Here is a 25,928-nt window from a genome sequence, read left to right as displayed (position 1 = left end):
ATGCTTCGTGCTTATTACCATAACTTGTTTGACCCGTTTGGGTGTTAAACTTACACACCATTACGGATATGTAAGATTTCATGCATTTTCACTTGTTTTGACTCATTTACTTGTTTAAGACACTAATCATATTCGTGACGTATTGGTAAATCTTGGTCGTCGTGTTTCAAAATTGACTACATAAAACTAACAATAAGGTATAATGTAACGAAACAATAAATTTCGTACCTTTAGAGCGCGCCCTTTCCTCGTGAATTCCCCTCGGCTTGTCCGCTAGATGAACCGGACTCTTTGCCTAGAAAATTCAGTTTTCGCAACATGTTTAGAACTCTTTTTCATGACCATAATCACATCATTACGGACCATTATCAAATCTGCGTTTTTTTTTATCCAAATTTTAACATTTAAGTCCTCACTTAGGCATTTCAACAAACACCTAGCGGGTCAGATTTTCCTACAATCGTTACCAAGTTCGTGGCATGAAATTTAACATCTAATTTCACTTTATTTAACAAGTTTTTACATACATCTTGACATCTATAATTCTGAATCATTTCACAAATTCAGATTTTGTTAGAACAAAAGTCAAATTTCTAGTATTCACCAAGTTTCCCTCAAGTCCATTTGTTCCCCACATGTAAATCCCCAAACCTTACAAACATGATGCAAAGTTTTGACAAGAAATCACATAGGGTTTAATCCTAGATATCAAATTACTTCAAGGTTCATCCATGCATTACACATCTAGGCTAAATTTCAGTTTTTCTAAGTTAACCTAGAATTGTGATGGATCAAAATGCCAAGATTTTACATACCTCTTTGATCCTTACAACAAGGGGTTTGCTAATTCGTGTTTAGAACTTGATTTGGAACGAGATTGAGGCTTCAATTTGCAGATTTTAGTTGTGAAATTTAGGGTTTTGGAGAACCCTTGTCGCCCCCTGCTCTCTTGATCGACCAGACTCCCTAATTTGGGAGGTTTGGGTTAATCTTGTTACTATTAGTAACTTATTTTTGAGTTTTGACAAGTTTAGCCCCTTAAATTATGATTTTCTCTAGTTTTAATTATTTTAACCACAACATGCATTAAATCAAGACTTGGAATTTAACTAGGTTAAATTCCTAGTTGGTAAACTCTTGTTTATCTATTCTTTGAACTTTATAATATACGGGTTTATGTTTTTGGGGTGTTACAAGTCCACCCCCCTTAAAAAAGGTTTCGTCCCCGAAACCGAATTACGTACCAAATAATGTAGGGTAGAGACGCCGCATCTCCTCTTCGGGTTCCCAAGTAGTGTCTGACCCCTTTCTGTGGTCCCACTTAACCTTGACTTGATTTATCACTTTGTTCCTCAAGCTTTTCTCTTTACGATCTAAAATCGCAATCGGTTTCACTGCATAGTTGAGACTGTTATCCACCTCTATATCATCATAGTGGACATGAGCGGTCTCGTCGGCCAAACATTTCCGGAGATGTGATACGTGAAATGTGTTATGAATCCCACTCAACTCTTCGGGTAATTCAAGTCGATAAGCTACCTTACCAACTCGTTCAATGATTCTAAATGGCCCAATGAATCTCGGGCTTAACTTCCCCCTTTTTCTGAATCTGATAATACCCTTCCATGGGGAAACCTTTAGCATGACCATATCGCCAACCTGAAACTCGATTGGCCTATTTCTTTTGTCTGCGTATGCCTTTTGTCGGTCTTGAGCCGCTTTCAAATGTGTCCGAACTATGTCAATTTTCGCATTTGTAGCTCGGATTACATCAGTTGGTGCTAGCCCTCGCGGGCCCACCTCTCCCCAACATACCGGAGTCCGACACTTTCTGCCATATAATAGCTCATACGGGGCCATTTTAATGCTCGCGTGATAGCTATTATTATATGCGAATTCGACCAAGGGTAAATGGACATCCCAACTACCCCCAAAGTCAATAATGCAAGCCCGTAGCATATCACCCAATGTTTGTATTGTTCTTTCGCTCTGCCCATCCGTTTGTGGATGATAAGCAGTGCTAAGGAACAATTTAGTTCCCATCTGTTCTTGGAATTCACGCCAGAATTTCGAGGTAAACCGAGTATCTCTGTCTGATACAATGGATATCGGTACCCCATGTCTTGCTATGATTTCATTGGTGTATACCTCCGACATTTTCTCAGATGTATACGTTTCACGAATCGGAATAAAGTGGGCGCTTTTAGTTAATCTATCCACGACCACCCAAATAGCATCAAAACCACGACTTGTTTTAGGTAGTTTAGTCAATAGGTCCATCGTGATTTGCTCCCATTTCCAAACCGGAATTTCTAACGGTTGGAGTTTACCATACGGCTTTTGGTGTTCCGCCTTGACTTGTAGGCATGTCAAGCATTTTTCCACGTATTTCACAGTGTCTCGTTTCATTCCGGGTCACCAATAGTTTTGCTTCAAGTCATGATACATTTTGGTCGCCCCCGGGTGAATGGAATAACGGGATTTATGAGCTTCATCAAGTAGAAGCTTCTTAACACCACATGTGTTAGGAACCCAGATTCTATTAAAACGAGTTCTTAGGCCGTGACTGCCCACTTCAAGGTCTTTAACTTGACCAATAATTCTTTCCTTTTTCCAGTTTTCCGCCTTTACAGCTTCATCTTGTGCTTCTCGAATTCGTTCTAGTAAACTTGAAGTCACAACCAATTGCATTGATCGTACCCGAATCGGGGCATAATCTGTTTTGCGACTCAGCGCATCGGCAACTACATTGGCCTTACCGGGGTGGTAATGTATTTCGCAATCAAAGTCCTTGACGGTTTCTAACCACCGCATTTGCCGCATGTTTAATTCCTTCTGGTCGAAGAAATATTTCAAGCTTTTATGGTCGGTAAAGATTGTAAACTTTACTCCGTACAAGTAATGTCTCCATATCTTTAAGGCAAACACCACCGCTGCCAATTCTAAGTCATGAACCGGATATTTATTTTCATGAATCTTCAATTGCCTCGAGGCGTAGGCGATGACCTTGCCTCGTTGCATTAACACGCATCCGAGCCCCAATTGATAAGCGTCCGAGTAAACCACCATGTCTTCAGTCCCTTCCGGTAAGGTCAGTACCGGAGCGTGGGTCAACTTTTCCTTAAGCGTTTGGAAAGCTTCCTCTTGCTTAATGCCCCACACGAACTTTTCCTCCTTACGAGTTAATTTGGTCAAGGGTAAGGCAATTTTGGAGAAATCCTGTATGAATCTCCGATAATATCCCGCAAGCCCTAAAAAGCTTCGGATTTCCGAGGGATTTCTTGGAGGGTTCCATTTCGTCACAGCTTCTATCTTTGACGGATCTACTAGTACTCCATCAGCACTAATAAGATGCCCAAGAAACTGTACTTCCCGTAACCAGAAAGCACACTTCGTGAATTTTGCATATAGCTTCTCTCGTCTAAGTGTGTCTAATATTTCCCGCAAATGACACACGTGCTCGGCTTCACTCTTTGAATATACCAGAATGTCGTCGATAAATACAATTACCGACTTATCTAGCATGGGTTTGCAAACCCGGTTCATGAGGTCCATGAAAGCCGCGGGCGCATTGGTCAATCCGAAAGGCATTACAAGGAATTCATAATGCCCGTACCTCGTACGGAAAGCCGTTTTGGGTACGTCCTCCTCCTTGACTTTCAATTGGTGATAACCGGATCGGAGATCAATTTTGGAAAACCAACTTGCTCCTTGCAGTTGGTCGAATAAATCGTCAATTCTTGGAAGTGGGTATCGATTCTTCACCGTGAGTTTGTTTAACTCCCGGTAATCGATACACATGCGCATACTGCCATCTTTCTTTTTCACGAATAAGACTGGTACGCCCCACGGAGACACACTCGGTCGGATAAATCCCTTGTCAAGAAATTCCTGAATTTGAGACATCAATTCTTGTAACTCCGACGGTGCAAGTCGGTATGGCGCCTTGGCCACGGGTTTCGCGCCCGGAATCAACTCGATTCCGAACTCTACCTCCCGTTCTGGCGGTATCCCCGGTAGTTCTTCCGGAAACACGTCTTCATAATCTCGCACGACTGGTACATCCCCAATTTTGAGGAGTTCCTTTTCCGTTTCGCTCGCATATACCATAAAGGCCTTGCATCCATGTTTCATGAGTTTGCGAGCTTCTAGCATTGAGCATATCACCGGGTTACCTCCCTTTTCTCCATATATTGTAACTTGCTTTCCGCTAGGAGAAGTTAGTTTTATTTCCTTTCGGAAACAAACCACTTTTGCGTGGTAACGGGATAGCCAATCCATTCCCACTACCACTTGGAATTCTCCCATCGACATCGGGATCAAGTCTATTGCATATTCCTCGTCATCAATATTCATCGTGCAGTTTTTACATACATCACAGACAATAAAGCTTTTATTATTACCTATCTCTACCTCTAAAGGCATAGGTAATTTTGTTAGAACAAATGAGGGGTGTCGAATAAACCCATATGAAACAAAGGATTTATTCGCACCAGTATCAAATAACACACGTGCGGGAATTGAATTTATAGTGAATATACCTGAGACCACGTCAGGTTCGACCTTTGCTTCAGCAGCGGTCAATTGAAAGGATCTTGCTTTGGCTTTTGCGGCTTCACCTTTTGAGTCTTGCCCTTCTTTCTTTCCCGCCAATTCTGGGCACTCCGATCTTTTATGACCCGTTCGGTAACAGTTGTAACAAATGGTCACTTTTTCCGGGCATGATATAGCCATATGTCCCGTTTTTCGACATATAGGACAAGGCTTATCTTTGAAGCGACATTCACCCTTATGATTCTTGCCGCAGATTTTGCAACTTGGTGTACCGCCCTTTGCATCTGATTTCTTTGACGTTTCATTCGTTCTTGCTTTCTTGGTAGGGCTTGGATTTATATCCTGTGCCCTTCGTTCACCCCGCTCTATACTCTTCTTCAACTCAATCTCCCTTTCCCGAGCAGCATTGACAATCTCGGTAAGGGTCTCATACTTTGAAGGGGTTATGAACTCCCTATATTCAGCGCTCAGCATGTTATGGTAGTAATAGACTTTTTGTTCTTCGTTCGTGATCAGATCGTCACAGAACTTCATTTTGTCCATAAACACCCCCGTGATCTTGTCTATGGATTCACCCTTGTGTCTGAGTTGCATGAACTCTTCCTTGATCTTGTTTATAACCGCTTTGGGGCTATGGTGTTTAAGAAACGGCGTCTTAAACTCCTCCCACGTCATGGCCTTAGCCGCTTCGTTTCCAATCTCTTTCTTCTTATTATCCCACCAATCCTTCGCTTGACCTCTTAACTGACCCGTACCATAAGCTACATAGTCATTTTCATCACAATGTGTTCTCTCGAACACTCCCTCGATATCGCCTATCCATCGCTGACACACGATTGGATCAACTTCCCCATTATAGATAGGCGGTTTACAAGCTATGAATTCCTTGTATGAACAAGGTTTTCGTTCCCCGGATTTTTCCTTTGCTAGATTTGAATTATCTTCTAGCTTCTTGATTCTTTCTTCTACCACTGATAAAACCGTATTTTGGATTTTATCAATGAAGTTCGACAAGCTGTTTTCGATCGCCTTTCCAACTTCTTCGGCAATCACTATTCTCATCTGTTCGGTGACTCTTGGCACCGCATCTCCGTCACCTCCGCTTGCCATCTTTGATACTGAAATGTTTACATATATTGTTAAACATTTCATTTGTAATACATGTTTTACTTGTTTTGATTTGATCAAGTTCGCAACTTGACTCAATCATTCTTGTCTCATGCTTTTCTCGTGTTTGAGTGTGCTTACACACTCTTGATTCTATTATTCTTGTTTCATGCTTTTCTTGTGTTTGAGTGTGTTTATACACTCTTTTCCATGTATATTCGTTCGTGAATTATTTCTATACTTCTAAATTTTACTTAAGCAATAACTCTTACCGGATGTTGATCAAGCTTGAACCGAACACTTATTGGCAACCTTAAGCTCTGATTACCAACTTGTAAGACCCAGCTTATATTACCAAATTTAATAACCTAAAAACCTTGCATTTAACGCCAAAATGACGACTTTACAAAAACTTTCATAGTTTAAACCCAAAATTAACACAACCTTCGTGTATTGTTGTTACAAACCACATTCAAGACAGTAACTACCATTAATTTACATAGTTTCTAACACAAAGTTTGGATGCAGAAGCGTTCTAAAAAATGTGTGTGTTCGGTTCGACTCGCTTGCTTGATCTTCATCCTTTTTCTTGGTACCTGAGAACTAACATTTAAAACAAGCATTAGTACTAACACTCTTGGAAATTACGTATTCGAATCAGGTCCGAACACAGATTCGAGAAAATGATCAAAACAACTTTTGTCAAACAGGGCTCCACCGTAATTTACGGTGTCACCGTAAATTACGGTGGCTTCTGGTCACTTGGGGTCTACCGTAACACAGTAGAGACTCACCGTAAAGAATTGCAGGCCACCGTAAATTACGGTACTACCGTAATTTACGGTAGACTCTGCACATCACTCCCTTGTTTAAAATGCAGTTTTCTTGCTAATTCGCTATGAGTCGAAACAGCACAAATTCGCATAAATTGCTGCGCGGCTGGGCTAGTACTTCATACTTGTTTTGTTCATAACATTACTCAACTATTCTTGAGCGGGCATGCTTACGAAATCAACTTACACACTAGATTACAAGACATAATATTTGGTTGTTTATACTATTTTCATGCATCGGATATGCACCTTAGTTCCTATATTAAGAACAAGGTTTCTTAATTTGGGTATGGTGTTCATTACACGGCATACTTATCATGTAATTCACGCATTATATAATAAAGTCATGCTTCGTGCTTATTACCATAACTTGTTTGACCCGTTTGGGTGTTAAACTTACACACCATTACGGATATGTAAGATTTCATGCATTTTCACTTGTTTTGACTCATTTACTTGTTTAAGACACTAATCATATTCGTGACGTATTGGTAAATCTTGGTCGTCGTGTTTCAAAATTGACTACATAAAACTAACAATAAGGTATAATGTAACGAAACAATAAATTTCGTACCTTTAGAGCGCGCCCTTTCCTCGTGAATTCCCCTCGGCTTGTCCGCTAGATGAACCGGACTCTTTGCCTAGAAAATTCAGTTTTCGCAACATGTTTAGAACTCTTTTTCATGACCATAATCACATCATTACGGACCATTATCAAATCTGCGTTTTTTTTATCCAAATTTTAACATTTAAGTCCTCACTTAGGCATTTCAACAAACACCTAGCGGGTCAGATTTTCCTACAATCGTTACCAAGTTCGTGGCATGAAATTTAACATCTAATTTCACTTTATTTAACAAGTTTTTACATACATCTTGACATCTATAATTCTGAATCATTTCACAAATTCAGATTTTGTTAGAACAAAAGTCAAATTTCTAGTATTCACCAAGTTTCCCTCAAGTCCATTTGTTCCCCACATGTAAATCCCCAAACCTTACAAACATGATGCAAAGTTTGACAAGAAATCACATAGGGTTTAATCCTAGATATCAAATTACTTCAAGGTTCATCCATGCATTACACATCTAGGCTAAATTTCAGTTTTTCTAAGTTAACCTAGAATTGTGATGGATCAAAATGCCAAGATTTTACATACCTCTTTGATCCTTACAACAAGGGGTTTGCTAATTCGTGTTTAGAACTTGATTTGGAACGAGATTGAGGCTTCAATTTGCAGATTTTAGTTGTGAAATTTAGGGTTTTGGAGAACCCTTGTCGCCCCCTACTCTCTTGATCGACCAGACTCCCTAATTTGGGAGGTTTGGGTTAATCTTGTTACTATTAGTAACTTATTTTTGAGTTTTGACAAGTTTAGCCCCTTAAATTATGATTTTCTATAGTTTTAATTATTTTAACCACAACATGCATTAAATCAAGACTTGGAATTTAACTAGGTTAAATTCCTAGTTGGTAAACTCTTGTTTATCTATTCTTTGAACTTTATAATATACGGGTTTATGTTTTTGGGGTGTTACAACCCGCAATCGTTGGTATCGATAGGTCCATGTCGATAATTAACATGCATCATTTCCCTCTGTGTACGTGCTGGTTATGCGTAAACTATTCGAACTCTATATGCTATTATTAAACTTGTATGCTCACCTTTACATTTTATGTATTGACATTATTTTAACGTATGTGACAAGTGTTTAAGATTTTTGCTTGCTAGGGAAGTGAAGCTAGAATAAAGCTTTAGAGGCCCCCAACAAATAGTTGTCTGTCAGGAACAAGCAACTAGGGCATAGTTGTCTGTAGATCTTGTCAGGCTGGGTCTTTAGGAGCATTTGAACAATATTTATATTTTGTATTAACTTAAATCTGAGTTGTCGGAACATAACTGCTTGTTTGGATGTTATCTGTAATAATGTATTTGTTTATTCGGGATACGGTATGAGACGTATCTATAACTGGATTATATAGATAGTTGTTATGGAACTTCTGAACAATCTGTTTCGCTCAGTGCCATGCCCCGATGATTCCGCCATCGGTTGGGGTGTGACAGATTGGTATCAGAGCCATAACTATAGGGAATTAGGTAAGACACGACCTAGTCCGGGTCGCTGGCTTAGAGACCTAGACTATAGTTAGGAACCAGCAGACCAAGCTTATGTGCTCTATTCTGCAATTATTCGCTATCACTGCACTCGAATTTCCAATTAAAGTTAAGCGATTTGGTCAGGAATAGGTGTGAAAGCCGCAAACTCCCGACTAGATTGCCTGGCTAATGTTGATTTTATCAATTTATCAATGATCTTCTCATTCCTTTGTATTTACAATTCATTAGTATTGTACTTAACGCTTGAAAATATTGCATGTTATATCCTTTAGCCCTAACTCAGTTATTTTTTTTTGTTAAATTTGGTCAAGTGACTTGCATGCGAGGACATTTTTGACATTTCACCTTTCTAAGGACTAAATATCTGAATAACTTAAAATACTCAACCATTTAAAAAATACTTTAAAAACAAAAGATTTAAACACCACCATCATCCACTACCACCACCACCACTTACCACCACCTGCTGCTACGACCTCCAACCCAACCCACCCATTTCTCTCTTTCTACCAGCCATAACCCACGAGCCATCATCTGTCTTTCTCACACCACATAAACATACAAACTCTAAAATCAATGCCTGCAACACTATTATATTCAACTCAAAATCAACACCCACAATTTGTTTGAACACTAAGGGGAGGCGGGGCGGTCCGTGATGGATCCCCCATCACGCGTTATATAATCACGCACACCGCCGCCGTCGTATATATAACGCGTTATTTAATCAACGCGTTAGAATCATCACGCGTTGAAAACCTACATGAATTTGAATGCTCTGCATGTTTTTGGATAAGACATGTCTCACTACATTACACGTGTACACTCAGTTGAATTTAGTCATGAATATGTATTTGATAATTACCATGGTGACCACCCCCACTACATTTCTATCACTAGTGATAGAATATTGGTGACATGGCTTGAGTTGATTGGATATTGGGAGTGATAGAATTCTATCACTAGTGACCACCCCCTCCCCTAATAACTAAACTGGTTTATATACAACCGAATATATTACTTTACTCAAACATCATCATTCATCATCTTACCGAAAGAACAGAGTCGGTGCCACAACATATAATAATGTGTCATGAAACGCTTCCCACGATTTAATGAATTACCCCAAAATCTAGTTAAAGTTTGCGACTTTCTAGCCACAATGATTGTTTCTTATCAAAGTTGTTATGAATTGCAAGTAACTAAGGTCTGAAAATGGAAACAATAAGTAATAATGCTACAAAAATAAACCTACAACACTGAATGGAAGGATTGTTAAAGGTGGTGGTTTAGAGACAAGCCACCACCGTCGGCCGTTTCAACCTACAATCCTCGAAGTATTGTTTAAAACCTGCAACCTTCCCCCTCTCAGATCTATGGCGGTGGTCGTTTCAACCCCACCACTGTTCGTTTAACTGATGTCGGAAAAACTCTTACTAGGGTCGAACCTTAAACATCCAATCTGAAACCCCCCATTGATGGAGCAGATTGAAGAGAATCTAACCATACAAGTCAAAGCAGTCCAGGAACAGTTCCATAGAAGATATGAGCTGAAAGTTTCCAAGATGAAAGCTTACAGGGCCAAAATGAAGGCTAAGAAATCGGTACAAGGAGATTACAAGTCACAATACATGTTGCTAAGGGATTATGTTGGTGAGTTATTGAATACAAACCCTGGTGCAACTGTTCATATTCAGGTTGAACATGTTAAGATACAAGTGACACCACAAGGGTATTTAAAAGAATATATGTTTTCTTGGGGGCTCTGAAACATATATTTAAGGCCATAAGAAGGGACCTTTTGGGGTTAGATGGGGCTTTCATGAAGGGCCATTACTCGGGTCAGATGCTATCTGCTGCTGGTGCTGACCAAAACAACAACATTTATCCTGTAGCTTATGCATTTGTAGAGGCAGAGAATCTAAGCTCTTAGACATGGTTTCTTGAATGTTTAGGGGAAGACCTTGGATTGGGCAGGAACTCAAACTTCACCCTCATTAGTGATAGACAATAGGTATGTGTACTATCTTTTATTTCTTATTTTGTTTGATTACAAACTTTAATGTATGATGATAAATTTAATTGCGTGGGTTGGAATAATGTGGTGATAAATCTATTTCTTATGTATGTTGTAATTAACTAATGAAAGTCAAGGTAAAGTATGAATGGAATGTGAATGTTGGTAAGAATGAGCATGCGTGCTAACCATAATGTGGATGTTATGACATGAAAGGATATGAATCATGTCAAGACAGGCTTAAGCATCTTAGGAGGAAGTGAGGAAGCAAGCACAAACATAGCAACACGAGGTAAGTGATTCCCGAACTCAATTTATTATTATGCAATGAAGTTTTGTATGCAATAGGAAAGGGGATCATGAAAGGATGGGTATGTAATGGTAGTACCAAGGCAAGTAATGACGTAATGGGCTAACTGTAGTTTGACTATGAATGAATACACTTGGTGGGAATAAACGGGTCAAAATCGAAAAAGTAAGGTAACAAGAATAGGATTTAGATGTGGGGACATGGGATTTAGTGTTGGAATGATTTGGGGGTTTGAAATAATTCTAAGTTCAGAATTGGGACTCACAAGACTCTTAAACGGGGAGCAAAACAACGAAAAAGACCAAAATTTGGACATCGGCACAGCAGGGGCGTCACTGAAGCCCCTGTATGGAGTTGCCGATGAGAAATGTGTCGCGGACGCCTCTGTATGGAGTCGCTGTCTACGCCCCAGCCACGCTGTATGGTGTCAACGATGGGTTTCTGGGCCGTCAGAGACGCACGTGACCCCGTTTTCCCCCGTTTCTTCGACCCCGAACCCTGCAGCCCCGTTTCAAAGTCCCGTTAAGCTTCCAAAATGCACCCCAAACTTACCAAAGGGTTGTGGTGAGGTGCAGATGATGATACTTTTATGTGTAGGGATGGAACATGTATGTATGGAATCAATGTGCTTGTAAGTAGATGTGACTTGTATGTGTGCACGTATGTATTAGATTTGTATGTATAGATGTATGTAGCTAGGACTTGAATGTATGAATGTGTCAGGATATAAGTTGTATGTATCTGTTTGGATAGAAAGGTATGTATGCACGTGTTGAAATCTCGTATACATGGACTAGTGGAATATGTATATGTGGGTCTTATTACGAATGAGATTAAACGATGCTAACTACATTACTATTAAGAATGAAATGAAAGTGCAAGTATATTGATGTTGTGCTTTCGATTACGAATGAGATTAAACGATGCTAACTACATTACTATTAAGGATGAAATGAAAGTGCAAGTATATTGATGTTGTGCTTTCGAAGATTCGACACCGGAATGCAATGATTGAATTCAGAAAGATAACCGAATAGATCAATATACGTAGAAAGAATTTGATGTGGATGTTAATTATGTATACCTTTTAATTTATATAAGATGTCACCAATTACTAATGACGTGAATGTATATGGTGATTGCAGGTTACACGGATCATCATCATGGAATGCAAGTAGTTGGAGATCGAGTCAGAACATGGATAGTACGGTAGTGTGGACGTGTAGTTTTGTAAACGTATGTTATGTTTTATCTCTTAAATAGAATGAAGGATGTAATTCTTGTAAAATAGTCATTTTAAATGGTTTTCAAGCATGTTAGAACGTTTATAAAGAAACAAGTTTTATGGTTCACATTTCCGCTGCGTGTTTTCAATTTAAGGCCTTACCATATAAGTTTGAATAACCACTAAATACTGCATTTTTTTTCAAGGAATAGTGATCCTTGTTTTGTTGGCGTATTTGGAAAGTGAGAAACGAAAAATTATTTTATAATAAGCAGATAAGATTGAAGACATTATTGAAGGTGTGAAGTCGTTTGGGTTTGTTTGGTTCAAAAATAGAATTGAATACAAGTCGATTGTATGATCAAAGCGGGTGTAATTTTAAGTTAACGTAGTTTCGTGGTTTGTTGTTGGTTGAAGGCTTGCAAGTTGCAACCCCTCTTTTTTGGTGGGGTTGTTTTTACGTATAAATTTTTTTCTTTCTGAAATAAAAAAGTGAAAGAAAGTCCTGTACACTAGCTCTATTAAAGAGCAATATTCCTTTCTTAAACTGATGTAATAGCTAGATTAAAGTTTAAAGATATTGATTTCTTCTTTATTGTCACTTATATACCCTTCCTCTCCAATAAAATCGTCTTTGGCACTCTTTACGATACGAGACAACATCATGCTTAGATGTCTTAATTAACAATCATAAAAGTATCCATTTATCATTAAAGTATTCTTTTTTGACAATTAGTAAAAACTTATCTTATTTTAAAAGAGATTTGTTTCTAGACTTCAAGATAAAATTATGAAACTGTGATCTACTAAGAGTTACTTTAATAGTGTCATTATATTTTGATGTTTGAGTATCCGAGAATTTTTTTACGGGGCTAGGTTACGCAATTCAACATAATTTCCAAGAACAATAATTTACACACTCGGATCAAATATTCAAACAAACAATGATATTCACGTAAACCAAGCCCCAATTCAACTGATGCTAAAAGTCTAACATAACATTAAAACCATCCGAGTCATTTTTCTTTATGGCTTATGTGTCATCATGTATACAGTATCATCATCCAAAATTATATGGCGTTACTTGACATTGACTATGAGACACACAAAGTAAATCTGCCGCTACCATGAAATTCGATCAATTAATAAACTTTAATACCCATGAGCTAGGTGATTTAGGTGTAAGTTCAAATCTCTGAATGTGTAAATTGATAGGTGATTTAGGTGTAAAAATCTTGTTGAAAAGAAATATACTTTAATGTTATTAAGTGCATATACAAGTGCATTCATTAGCTCCAAAATAGTAATTTGAAAAAAAAAATGTATTTAATAATTCCGCAATGTATTTATATAATATATGCTAAAAAATATGTAAGATGAAGTAAGTTTTTAGTAAACACGTGCTTTGTAATTTTACCTTCCGCGGGACCCTGGCTGCTAATATTTGTCCTTATAAATCATGTCATAAAAGAAACATTTGATATATTATGTTATTGCAAAAGCAAAATTAAATCCATACAACCTGGAACCACCAACACCTTTGAAACAGAATAGGAATTATTATCTGGTTAGCTAAAGTTAGTATTAGGTCTGCCTTTTGTTTTAACTTTAGTTTCTAAGCATCTAAGTAACATTTATAAGTTTTCTTCAACTTTAATTAGTTAAGTTCCTATCAAGGCTATTTAAATGAGTTCTTGTTAACATTTTTTGATAAACAAAATTCATCTATTAAACTTTAATTTAATAAGTTCCTGTCAAGGCTATTTAAATGAGTTCTTGTTAACATTTTTTGATAAACAATATTCATCTATAATGCCGACACGAAAAATTAATATGTTTGAAATATAATTGCTAGATATATTTGACTAATATACTAGAGATGAGGGTCCATGATTGACACTACAAGAAATTTTGTCTGACAAGTTGACTTTTCTCAATGACCTGTTGTCGGGACAGCCTATCCCGACGACATCGTCAGGAAAAGTAGTATGTCCACACTCCACAGGCTCGACGCTATAGATCAAACCCTACTCGATGCTGAAGCTACTCTACCTTTCCAAAAGGCCAGGACACTAATATTCTCCTTAATAAGATGGCCATCTCGAGACACACATGCAACACGGCTGGGGAACTGATCAATATATTTCGTGAAATAAACAAAAATGAAACACAAGAGGTGACATAACAAAATCAAGGATCAACGTAGTCCTATTGTGAAATGGTGTAAGTCTAAGGGTGCTGGGGGCTATCGCCGGAACCCGATTTATCATCCAATCACCCTGTAATACCCCATTTTCCCTATTTTAACCCTGTGCTGTCTTCCAACAGCCAAAAAAGCTCGACCCATCCACCTACCCGAATCGATAAAGAGTACTCGGCCACCATAACATCACCTATCCCAGCCCTATGTGCTGGTGTACCACCGGACCCCATATGTACGCACTAGTCCTACCCGAGTAAGGCCTGAGCACCCTAATAATTTATAAAAATACAATTTTTTTTTTGATATGACTGATTGACAATGTGCATTTAAATTTCTTAAAATATAAAAATTGACGTGATGGGTAGAAGTGTACTTTTAGAATAGTTATATAAAAATGGAAAAAAGACAATGATTTGATTTATATAAGTGTGAATTTGAAGGGTATAAAATAAAATAATTACGTGATAACTTATTAAGGGTAAAACACACAAGTTATATATATAAAAGAACAAAAAAAAAAAAATGTTGATCTGATTACGTGTTTAAAAGACAAAAAAGATTAATGCTACTTGAGTAATGTGTATAAACAAAACAAAATTATAAAAAACTAAAATAGGCAATAGACATGAATTATTATAGGAAACAGACATGAATTATTAAGAATAGACAAGCTCAATTATTTGCATGTTGTGAATGTTCGTATACTAAAAGGAAGAAGTCAGCATGTTACCAAATTCACCATTATTTTATATTCCTCACCTTTAGTTACTGTAACTAATCCTTTCCAGCTTGCAAAAAAATATTCTTTTAAAATAATGTAACAATATAAAAACCTCAACCATTCATATCATATCCATGCAAATCAACTGTGTTTGTTTCTTAGTGTGTTTGAAGTTTGAATCTCATGTCATTCAGATTAGGTGAGGTAATTTAATTGACCCACATTGATGTATTAATTATAACTAATTAATATTTAATTAAGATGAGATTAATCATTTTATTTGTTTGCATGTATTGTTAGTAAAAGGAAGCAGGTTACCAATGTTGGAAAATAAGTGAAAATAGCATTTTTCACAAATATAGGAAAATGATTTTTTTCCTATTTTGGACTAGAAATAAATATAATAAAATGAGCGGGTTTTATGTATTTATTTGTGGGTTTGTGTTCTATGTTGGAAGAGCTTCGCAACGAACTAAACCGCGTCCAAAACCGAGCTAAGATGAATGAGATATCGATGCTCAAAGTTGGGTGTTTGGAACATTCAATGTTGAAACTAAAGGGAAAGTAGCACCTTGTCCCACATAGGAGGAGAGATGGAACTTAAATGGGTATTTAAGGTGGAACTCTCCATCCTTATTGTTTCATGGAAGCACACACTAGTGTCCTCGCGAAGGGTGCGGAGCACCCTAACTCGCACTCGGACACGCTCGCGCGCGCGCGCGTGGCGTGGGCGATGAGGCGCAATGTGGCGCTTTGATGGCGCACTTTGCACTTCGCACGCTCGCATCGCCGCGAGCCGCTTGAGAGCCGCCTTTGTATTTTTGACCGCGCGCGCGTGGTGAAGCACAAGGGTTGCAAGGACCAAGTGGTAGGTGATGCGGCGCATGACGTGGCAGTCATGCGCATGCGCGCGCGGGTACACGAGGCGCGCGGTTGGGAGCATGGTGCATGGGTCCTACTGTGCCGTGTGCGGCGCACCAGAGTGAGCCAATACGGCGCGACTGTGTGGCGCGCACGTATAGACTCACAAGGTGACGTGGCGCACGCCGCATGGACGGACTTGAGCTGCACCGCCGCACGCCGCATGGACAGACTTGAGCCGCACGCCGCACGGCAGTGAGCCAAGAGGCCGCACGCCGCATGGCAGTGAGCCAAGAGGCCGCATGGCGCACCGCGCATGGGCGCGCGCAGAAGCTTCCAGCATTGAATGACAGGGCAGTTTCAGTCCAGCTTCGTAACTGACGAGTTAATAGGCTTTGACTGAGAATTAAATGACGTATTAAATTGCATTGAAGACGTTTAATGCAATTTAAACCTCTCATTTAATTCATTTTGACTGTTTCAACCTAGGAGCTGTATAAATACAGCTCCATACCCACTTCAGAAGGACACCAGCAACACAACAGTAATCCAAACTTTCTCTCTAGAATTTTTTCTTGCAGCTTTCAAGGTAACCTTCGGGTTGTAGACGAACTCCGGCAGTACTACTGCTCCGGCTGTTGTACCCTGGGAAACAAAACGAGTACTCTTGGGAGACTCGGAATTTGTTTTAAGGGAAGCGTGTGTTCACGTGCCTCAGCCACTCTGCTTCTACTCCATTTCTTGTATTTTGGCTTATTTCAGTTGTAATAGTAATAGTATTTCAGCTTTCTTATTTCTTTGTACTGTAATCAATTAAATAAAATTTGTTTTATTTTAATTATTTACACGAACGGTTCCTACAATCTTAAAACAAATTTTTAAAACCGTTCGTGTAATCAAAACCATTCTGTTTGTGATTCAAACCAGTTTTGATTTCACTCAGTTTGTGTTTTAAAAACAGATTTTTTTTAGTTTTCATCTTCAAAGGTGCGACTTTGGTTGAAAACTATTTTTGGTTACATTCGAACTTGTCCTAAATTTGCTAAAACTTTCTGATTTGGTCTTCAAAGTTGGACTTAGAAGCCAATCAGTAAGTTCTAAAAATTATAAAATTTTCTGTTTTTGGTCTTCAAAGTTGGACTTAGAAGCCTAAACAGTAAATTTGTGGTAAAAAAATTAAAATTTAATTGTTTAATTCTGGTTTTGCGTAAATCAGAATATTTTTGACTAAACTTTTAAAATTTTAATTTTTTCAGAATGTCGACCTCAAACAACAACAATACGAATGTTGTAGTTGGAACCCCTGCCAACACTGTGGGAGCGTCCACTGTGGCAAATCATGCTGAAAGACCTGAGAAGTTCTCGGGTCTACACTTCAAGCGGTGGCAACAGAAGATGTTCTTCTACTTGACCACCATGAACCTTGCGAGGTTCTTGACGGAAACCGCTCCCCAACCTGCGGAAGGGGAGACCGACGCTCAGGCTCTGAGCGCGGTAGATGCGTGGAAGCATTCGGATTTCATATGTCGAGGCTATGTACTCAACGGTCTCTCGGATGCTTTGTATAATGTGTACTATAATATCAAGACTTCCAAAGAATTGTGGGAGTCTTTGGAGAAAAAGTACAAAACGGAGGATGCGGGAACAAAGAAATTTGTTGTCGCCCGTTTCTTGGACTTCAAAATGGTTGATAACAAGCCGGTTATGAACCAAGTCCAAGAGTTGCAAATTATACTAAATGACATCCATGCCGAGGGAATGGTACTTAGCGAGACATTTCAAGTGGCAGCCATGATTGAGAAATTACCTCCTGCTTGGTTGGATTTTAAGAATTATCTTAAACACAAGCGGAAGGAAATGTCGGTGGAGGACCTTGTTCTTCGTCTTCGTATAGAAGAGGAGAATAGGATCGCCCTAAAAAACAGCCTTGTGCAGCCTAGTGCTAGTGCAAACGTGGTTGAGCATGGGCAATCCTCTAAAGGCACAAAGGGCAAGGGGAAAAAGGACAAAGGGAAAGGGAAAGCAAAGGCTAGCAACCTTGGACCGAAGAAAGGGGTTGTGAAAAAGAAACCTCAAACGTTCCAAGGGACTTGTTACAACTGTGACGAGCCGGGGCATCGGGCTAACCAATGCAAGAAACCAAAGCGTGAGCGTGCGCACATGGTGGATGAAGACGGAATGCCTTTGGTGGCAATGATTTCCGACAAAAGCGCAATGATGGATGAGGTCAATACGGTGACCAATACTCCAAAAGGTTGGTGGGTTGATACGGGTGCGACCCGTCACGTTTGTGCAGACAAAAGTCTCTTTACCACCTTCAAGGCGCTTTCTGGAGAAGAGAAGCTGTATATGGGAAATGCAGCCACCGCTGACATCATGGGTGAAGGAACGGTGATCTTGAAGTGGACTTCAGGGAAGGAGCTCACTCTAAGCAACGTGTTGTATGTCCCAGACTTGCGCAAGAATCTAGTCTCGGGATGGTTGCTTAACAAGTTTGGATTTCGTTTAGTTTTTGAGAGCGATCAATTTGTACTAACTAAACGAGGAACGTATGTAGGCAAGGGTTATGCCCAAAATGGAATGTTCAAATTGAATGTAATGGCTGTCAAGAACATGAATAAAATTGCTACTACTTCTACTTATATGCTTGAGTTTTCTGAATCGAATAAATGGCATGGTAGATTAGGTCACGTAAATTTTAATTCAATACGCCGTTTAATCAATTTAAATTGTATACCAACATTCCATATTGATTCACACTATAAATGTGAAACATGCGTTGAATCCAAACTTACAAGAACATCATCAAAATCGGTTGAACGAATAACCGAACCCCTTGATTTAATTCACACTGATATTTGTGATTTAAAAGCGGTACCCACAACAGGGGGAAATAAGTACTTCATCACGTTTATTGACGATAGTACTAAATATTGCTATGTATATTTACTAAAAAGTAAAGATGAAGCAATAAGTAAATTTATCTTGTATAAAAATGAAGTTGAGAATCAACTTCAAAAGAAAATAAAAGCTTTGCGAAGCGATCGAGGAGGCGAATATGTTGCACCTTTTGCCGAGTTATGCGCAAAAAGTGGCATTGTACATGAGTGTACACCTCCTTACTCTCCACAATCAAATGGCGTGGCGGAACGAAAGAACCGCACATTGAAAGAAATGATGAACGCCATGTTGATAAGTTCTGGGGTGAGCCACGAACTGTGGGGGGAAGCCATTCTCTCGGCTAATTATCTTTTGAACAGGATACCACTCAAAAAGAGAGACGAAACTCCATATGAGTTATGGAAAAGGAAGAAACCTTCATACAAATACTTGAAAGTGTGGGGGTGCCTAGCAAAGGTGACTGTACCACCTCCTAAGGCTCTTAGGATAGGACCCAAAACTGTTGATTGCATATTTATTGGGTATGCACATCAAAGTAGTGCACATCGCTTTCTTGTACATGAGTCCAAGAATCCTGATGTACACGTAAACACTATTATGGAGGTGAATTCTAACGTTGTGTCTTACTTTGAAAATGTGTTTCCTTTGAGAAGACAAACACATGCAACGTCATCAACACCTAATTTTGAAGTAGGTGAAAGTTCATCTACACCAGTTGATGAGGTGGTTCATGATAACACACATGAACAACCTGAGGTTGAAGAAAGTGATCGTAGGCGAAGTAAAAGGCCAAGGGTTGAAAAATCCTACGGTCCAGACTTCGTTAGCTATATGGTTGAGGGCGAGCCCAATACATATCGCGAAGCGGTTTCCTCTTCAGAAGGACCTCAATGGAAAGAAGCAATAAGAAATGAAATAGATTCTATATTGCAAAATCATACTTGGGAGTTAGTAGATCTTCCACCTGGTTGCAAACCACTTGGATATCGTTGGATATTCAAAAGGAAGATGAAAACTGATGGAAGTATCGATAAGTACAAGGCTAGGTTGGTGATTAAAGGATTTAGACAAAAGGAAGGTCTAGATTACTTTGATACCTACTCGCCTGTGACGCGCATAACCTCGATTAGATTGGTTCTTGCTATAGCGGCTTTAAGAAATTTGGAAGTTCACCAAATGGACGTTAAAACCGCATTTCTAAATGGCGATTTAGAAGAAGAAATTTACATGGAGCAACCTGAAGGTTTCTCCGCCCCAGGTCAAGAGGGTAAAGTATGTAAACTCGTCAAGTCTTTGTATGGCTTGAAGCAAGCACCAAAACAATGGCACCAAAAGTTTGATCATGTCATGATTGACAATGGTTTCAAAATAAATGAGTGCGACAAATGTGTTTACTTCAAAGACACAAATGAAGGTTATGTCATCTTATGCCTTTATGTAGACGATATGCTTATCATTGGGAGTAATGATAAAATTATCAAAGCTACTAAAAGCATGTTGAAAGCGAGATTTGACATGAAAGACATGGGTTTAGCGGATGTGATTCTTGGAGTAAAGATCATAAGAACCCAAGATGGTCTTGTGTTAAGTCAATCTCACTATGTGGATAAAATTCTTGAAAAATTCAACTCGGGAGATACGAGTGTAGCTCGAACTCCAGTTGATACCTCCCAACATCTCAAGAAGAATAAAGGAGATGGAGTTGCTCAATTAGAGTATTCAAGAATTATTGGCAGTCTAATGTATCTAATGACATGTACTAGACCCGACTTGGCTTACGCGGTGAGTAGGCTAAGTAGATACACCAGCAATCCGTGCGCGGATCATTGGAAGGCTATCACGAGGGTGCTTAGATACATACGATACACAAGAGACTATGGACTGCATTATACCCGACAACCAGCAGTGATCGAAGGATACACTGATGCAAACTGGATATCGGATAATAAAGATTCCAAATCAACAAGTGGTTACGTGTTTACACTTGGAGGAGCTGCTATTGCTTGGAAGTCTTCTAAGCAAACGGTCATAGCGAGATCCACAATGGAATCTGAATTTATCGCCTTGGATAAGTCAGGCGAGGAGGCGGAATGGCTACGTCAATTCGTGGAAGATATTCCAAGATGGCCAAAGCCTTTGCCAGCCATATGTGTACATTGTGATAGCCAATCAGCGATTGGTAGAGCTCAAAGCTTGATGTACAATGGCAGATCAAGGCATATGCGACGTAGACATAACACGATACGACAACTACTCTCAACGGGTGTTATCACAATTGATTATGTGAGATCAGCGGATAACATTGCGGACCCGTTTACAAAAGGCTTAAGCAGAGAGTTAGTAGAAACGTCGTCAAGAGGAATGGGACTAAAGCCCGTGGAAAATGGGAATATGAGGGAAACCTAACTTAGTTGACTGGAGATCCCAAGATCTAAGTTCAATAGGACAACTTAATCATATTACCAAAACGGAGTCACTGTGGGGGAGTACCCCAAACTAAATAAAAGGGAGTTACATATACTTCCTAGTCCATTCCAATCAGTGACATGAAGTGAGGTTAAGCATATTAAGGTTAATGATTTTGGGAAATCAAATAACCATGATGCTTTTAATGATTCATGGGAATCACCTATGTTAGAGAGAAGTGGGGTCGCTTCAAATGGATTTGTGGGGTGCGCAAATCCTAGAGCTCTCGCAGAACCAGGCTAGTGTTCCAGGACCATAATAGGACACGACAATGAGGAGTTGGCCAAACCAGGGAGAGTATTGTGTGAAGTGTATTGTCGTTTACACAAATGGGGGTATGTTCAAGGACATCGCGTCTACACACCGCTAGTAAGCTAAGTGCGTTTCACAAAAGAAGGTTCAAAGGCTTCAACCTACCTATCTTGCAATACTCAACTGTCGAAGTTTATCGTTGAAAAGTGTAAGGAAAAGATCCATTTCCATACATGTGGGGGATTGTTGGAAATTTGATGAAAATAGCATTTTTCATGTGGGGGATTGTTGGAAAATAAGTGAAAATAGCATTTTTCACAAATATAGGAAAATGATTTTTTCCTATTTTGGACTAGAAATAAATATAATAAAATGAGCGGGTTTTATGTATTTATTTGTGGGTTTGTGTTCTATGTTGGAAGAGCTTCGCAACGAACTAAACCGCGTCCAAAACCGAGCTAAGATGAATGAGATATCGATGCTCAAAGTTGGGTGTTTGGAACATTCAATGTTGAAACTAAAGGGAAAGTAGCACCTTGTCCCACATAGGAGGAGAGATGGAACTTAAATGGGTATTTAAGGTGGAACTCTCCATCCTTATTGTTTCATGGAAGCACACACTAGTGTCCTCGCGAAGGGTGCGGAGCACCCTAACTCGCACTCGCACTCGCACACGCTCGCGCGCGCGCGCGTGGCGTGGGCGATGAGGCGCAATGTGGCGCTTTGATGGCGCACTTTGCACTTCGCACGCTCGCATCGCCGCGAGCCGCTTGAGAGCCGCCTTTGTATTTTTGACCGCGCGCGCGTGGTGAAGCACAAGGGTTGCAAGGACCAAGTGGTAGGTGATGCGGCGCATGACGTGGCAGTCATGCGCATGCGCGCGCGGGTACACGAGGCGCGCGGTTGGGAGCATGGTGCATGGGTCCTACTGTGCCGTGTGCGGCGCACCAGAGTGAGCCAATACGGCGCGACTGTGTGGCGCGCACGTATAGACTCACAAGGTGACGTGGCGCACGCCGCATGGACGGACTTGAGCTGCACCGCCGCACGCCGCATGGACAGACTTGAGCCGCACGCCGCACGGCAGTGAGCCAAGAGGCCGCACGCCGCATGGCAGTGAGCCAAGAGGCCGCACGCCGCACGGCAGTGAGCCAAGAGGCCGCACGCCGCATGGCGCACCGCGCATGGGCGCGCGCAGAAGCTTCCAGCATTGAATGACAGGGCAGTTTCAGTCCAGCTTCGTAACTGACGAGTTAATAGGCTTTGACTGAGAATTAAATGACGTATTAAATTGCATTGAAGACGTTTAATGCAATTTAAACCTCTCATTTAATTCATTTTGACTGTTTCAACCTAGGAGCTGTATAAATACAGCTCCATACCCACTTCAGAAGGACACCAGCAACACAACAGTAATCCAAACTTTCTCTCTAGAATTTTTTCTTGCAGCTTTCAAGGTAACCTTCGGGTTGTAGACGAACTCCGGCAGTACTACTGCTCCGGCTGTTGTACCCTGGGAAACAAAACGAGTACTCTTGGGAGACTCGGAATTTGTTTTAAGGGAAGCGTGTGTTCACGTGCCTCAGCCACTCTGCTTCTACTCCATTTCTTGTATTTTGGCTTATTTCAGTTGTAATAGTAATAGTATTTCAGCTTTCTTATTTCTTTGTACTGTAATCAATTAAATAAAATTTGTTTTATTTTAATTATTTACACGAACGGTTCCTACAACCAAAACCATCTTATAATTAATATTCTTTCACTCCAGTTTACTCTAACTAATCTTTTCAGTCTGCAAATAAATATTTTTTAACAAAATATAATGTTATAAATAAAAGCTCAACCTTTCATACATCTTCCACATATCCATGAATCTGATGTCACTTAAGCAAGAGGATTAGTTGAGGTTTGTTTCTTATATTGACTCATTGACGTCTTATAACTAAACAACAATTACTCTCAGTCCTTTTAATATTTAATAATGAGCTTAATCATTTAATATGGTTGCATGTGTTGTAAATACAGGTGATACTGCCTATATAATAGATCGAAGTTTCTAAAGAAGAAATAGGTGAAAGAAGGCAACAAAGAGAAGACATGAAAGGCTTTTGCTGGATTTTGGTTTTTGTAGTGATTTTTGGATGGGTGCAAGGTGATTTACAGATGGGGTTTTATGGGACTTCATGCCCCAAAGCTGAAAAGATTGTGCAAGATTATGTGAATGAGCATATCCCGAATGCTCCATCGCTTGCCGCTACTCTTATCAGAATGCATTTCCATGATTGTTTCGTCAGGGTTCGTTTCATCTTTTACCTTTTTTCCTCGTGTCATTTCTCACGCGAGTTTTTAAATATCGCTGCTTTTCTACTCTCTACCGTAGATTTGTCTGTTTATTTAGTTGGGTATCACTTTTTACATTTTATGTTCCCAAACATTTTTTAGTTAAATGATGCCTAACAAATATTTGATCATAAACACCCGGAAGTACCCTAAAAAAGGAACCTTTGCTCTCCCCAGCCATTTCGGATTAAGAAGAACTCGAACATTTACCCAAATAGTGTGGTCACAATGAAAACAAGCACAACTTTAAAAAATGACTTTTCAACTACATTTGAGTTTAGATACTCGAATTTCGGCTAGAAACAAATATGCGCCTACTTTACGCGTCCAAATTGTTACCGGGTCAACACGTATGATCATTTAACCGTTAAAAAAATGACGATTTTATTTCTTAACGAAACATTGGTGTTGTGAATAGGGTTGTGATGCATCAATCCTCTTGAATGTTACTTCAAGCTCAGGGAATCAGACAGAGAAAGTGGCAACACCAAACCAGACAGTAAGAGGGTTTGATTTCATTGATAGATTGAAGAGCTTAGTTGAAGCAGAATGCCCTGGCATTGTTTCATGTGCTGATATTATCGCTCTTGCTGCTAGAGACTCCATTGCTATCACTGTAAGAGTTCAAATATTATTACAAGTGAAATAAAACCGGAAGGTAATATATAAATACCAACTATTAATGTTTTTGTTTCTGATTCCTTTTCTTGTTTTCGGTTTTGTTAAAGGGAGGCCCTTCTTGGAAAGTCCCCACGGGGCGAAGAGATGGGTTGTTATCCAATGCATCCGAGGCGTTGAACCAAATCCCGGCTCCATTCGACAATATCACTATCCTCATACAAAAGTTTGCCAATAAAAGTCTTGATTTGAAGGATCTTGTTTTGCTTTCGGGTATGTTATTCATTGCTTAAGTCACTATTAAATTGGATGCGTTTTGTTTTAGTATCTTGTAATTTATACAATTAGATTATTTGATCAAATAGTATAGCGGTATGCTTTTAAAACATCTATAATAAATAGTTTGTGTGTTAAAAATATATTGTTATAATAATAATAATATATTTTTAAAATTATGCAATTTAGTTTTGTATGCTACAGAATGCATATTTCAGACTTTCAAACTCCTTTAAGATGTTACCCGTTCAAATTTTCACATATTTGTGACGTTATATTAGGTGCTCATACTATTGGGATCGCACATTGTCCATCGGTATCAAACCGTCTATACAATTTCACGGGTGTGGGAGATCGAGACCCCTCGCTTGATAGTGAATATGCAGACAATCTCAGAGCAACAAAATGCAGGACACAAAACGACAATACAACAATACTTGAGATGGATCCTGGGAGCCGTAAGACTTTTGATCTTAGCTACTACACGTTATTGCTAAAACGTAGGGGCTTGTTCGAGTCTGATTCGGCTTTGACTACAAACTCCAACACGTTGGCATACATAAACCAACTTCTTCAAGGATCGCTCCAGAATTTCTTCAATGAGTTTGCATTGTCGATGGAGAAAATGGGTCAAATTGAGGTAAAAACCGGAACCACTGGTGAAATTCGAAGGAATTGTGCTGTCGTAAATAGTTAAGATTGTGTGATCCTAAAATGCTTGTTTTATTTGTTTTCGTCATTTTATTTTCAAATTTTGCGTGGTAAGTTTTATGTGGTAAGAAAATAAAGACGTGACTATGAGAGTTTATTTACACTGTATGTAAATTGAAATGATGCTTGTATAATTAAGATATAGAATCGAACAAAAAGATATGAATATATATGACATTGTTTCTATTTTCTGTTTTATTAGTTACTATACTCTTATCACAAGCATAACTTAACTTAGTTGTGTTTTTGTATCAATTAACATAAAGAATAAACAAAATATAAACATAATATATACTATTGTAGCTAAGCTAAGACCAAGTTGACTCTACATATTAGAGAGAATGACTAAAATCTTTGTCTAATTAGAGTTTTGCTATTAGGTTTTTCAGAACTACATGTGATGCACCCTAGGTG

General features: G+C 39.2%; 1 protein-coding gene and 1 long non-coding RNA gene across 2 annotated transcripts; one reads left to right on the top strand and one right to left on the bottom strand.

Annotated features, from left to right (window-relative positions):
• Window positions 1–227: 227 nt before the first annotated feature.
• Window positions 228–7,770, bottom strand: LOC110926041. The gene is made up of 3 exons (XR_002584951.2): window positions 7,654–7,770; window positions 7,069–7,135; window positions 228–295 (listed from the first exon to the last, which is right to left on the bottom strand). It is a non-coding gene; the product is annotated as an uncharacterized LOC110926041 (long non-coding RNA).
• Window positions 7,771–23,364: 15,594 nt separating this feature from the next.
• LOC110921175 (peroxidase 3) lies at window positions 23,365–25,710 on the top strand. Its single transcript, XM_022165454.2, has 5 exons — window positions 23,365–23,475; window positions 23,595–23,864; window positions 24,328–24,525; window positions 24,638–24,800; window positions 25,085–25,710. The coding sequence occupies exons 2-5, from the start codon at window positions 23,667–23,669 to the stop codon at window positions 25,498–25,500; spliced, it is 975 nt and encodes a 324-aa protein (XP_022021146.1). The 5' UTR covers window positions 23,365–23,475; window positions 23,595–23,666; the 3' UTR covers window positions 25,501–25,710.
• Window positions 25,711–25,928: the final 218 nt, after the last annotated feature.

Source organism: Helianthus annuus, chromosome 17, assembly GCF_002127325.2.
Source record: "Helianthus annuus cultivar XRQ/B chromosome 17, HanXRQr2.0-SUNRISE, whole genome shotgun sequence".
In the NCBI taxonomy this organism is placed as follows: domain Eukaryota; kingdom Viridiplantae; phylum Streptophyta; class Magnoliopsida; order Asterales; family Asteraceae; genus Helianthus; species Helianthus annuus.
This window is presented reverse-complemented; position numbering and strand designations above follow the sequence as displayed.

What these genes read in the sequence shown, in the direction of transcription:
- LOC110921175 (XM_022165454.2), top strand. Translation starts at nt 23,667, where the DNA reads ATGAAAGGCTTTTGCTGGATTTTGGTTTTTGTAGTGATTTTTGGATGG. An exon ending in GAGACTCCATTGCTATCACT is followed by an intron (nt 24,526 to 24,637) that starts GTAAGAGTTCAA and finishes GTTTTGTTAAAG; the next exon opens with GGAGGCCCTTCTTGGAAAGT. An exon ending in GGATCTTGTTTTGCTTTCGG is followed by an intron (nt 24,801 to 25,084) that starts GTATGTTATTCA and finishes ACGTTATATTAG; the next exon opens with GTGCTCATACTATTGGGATC.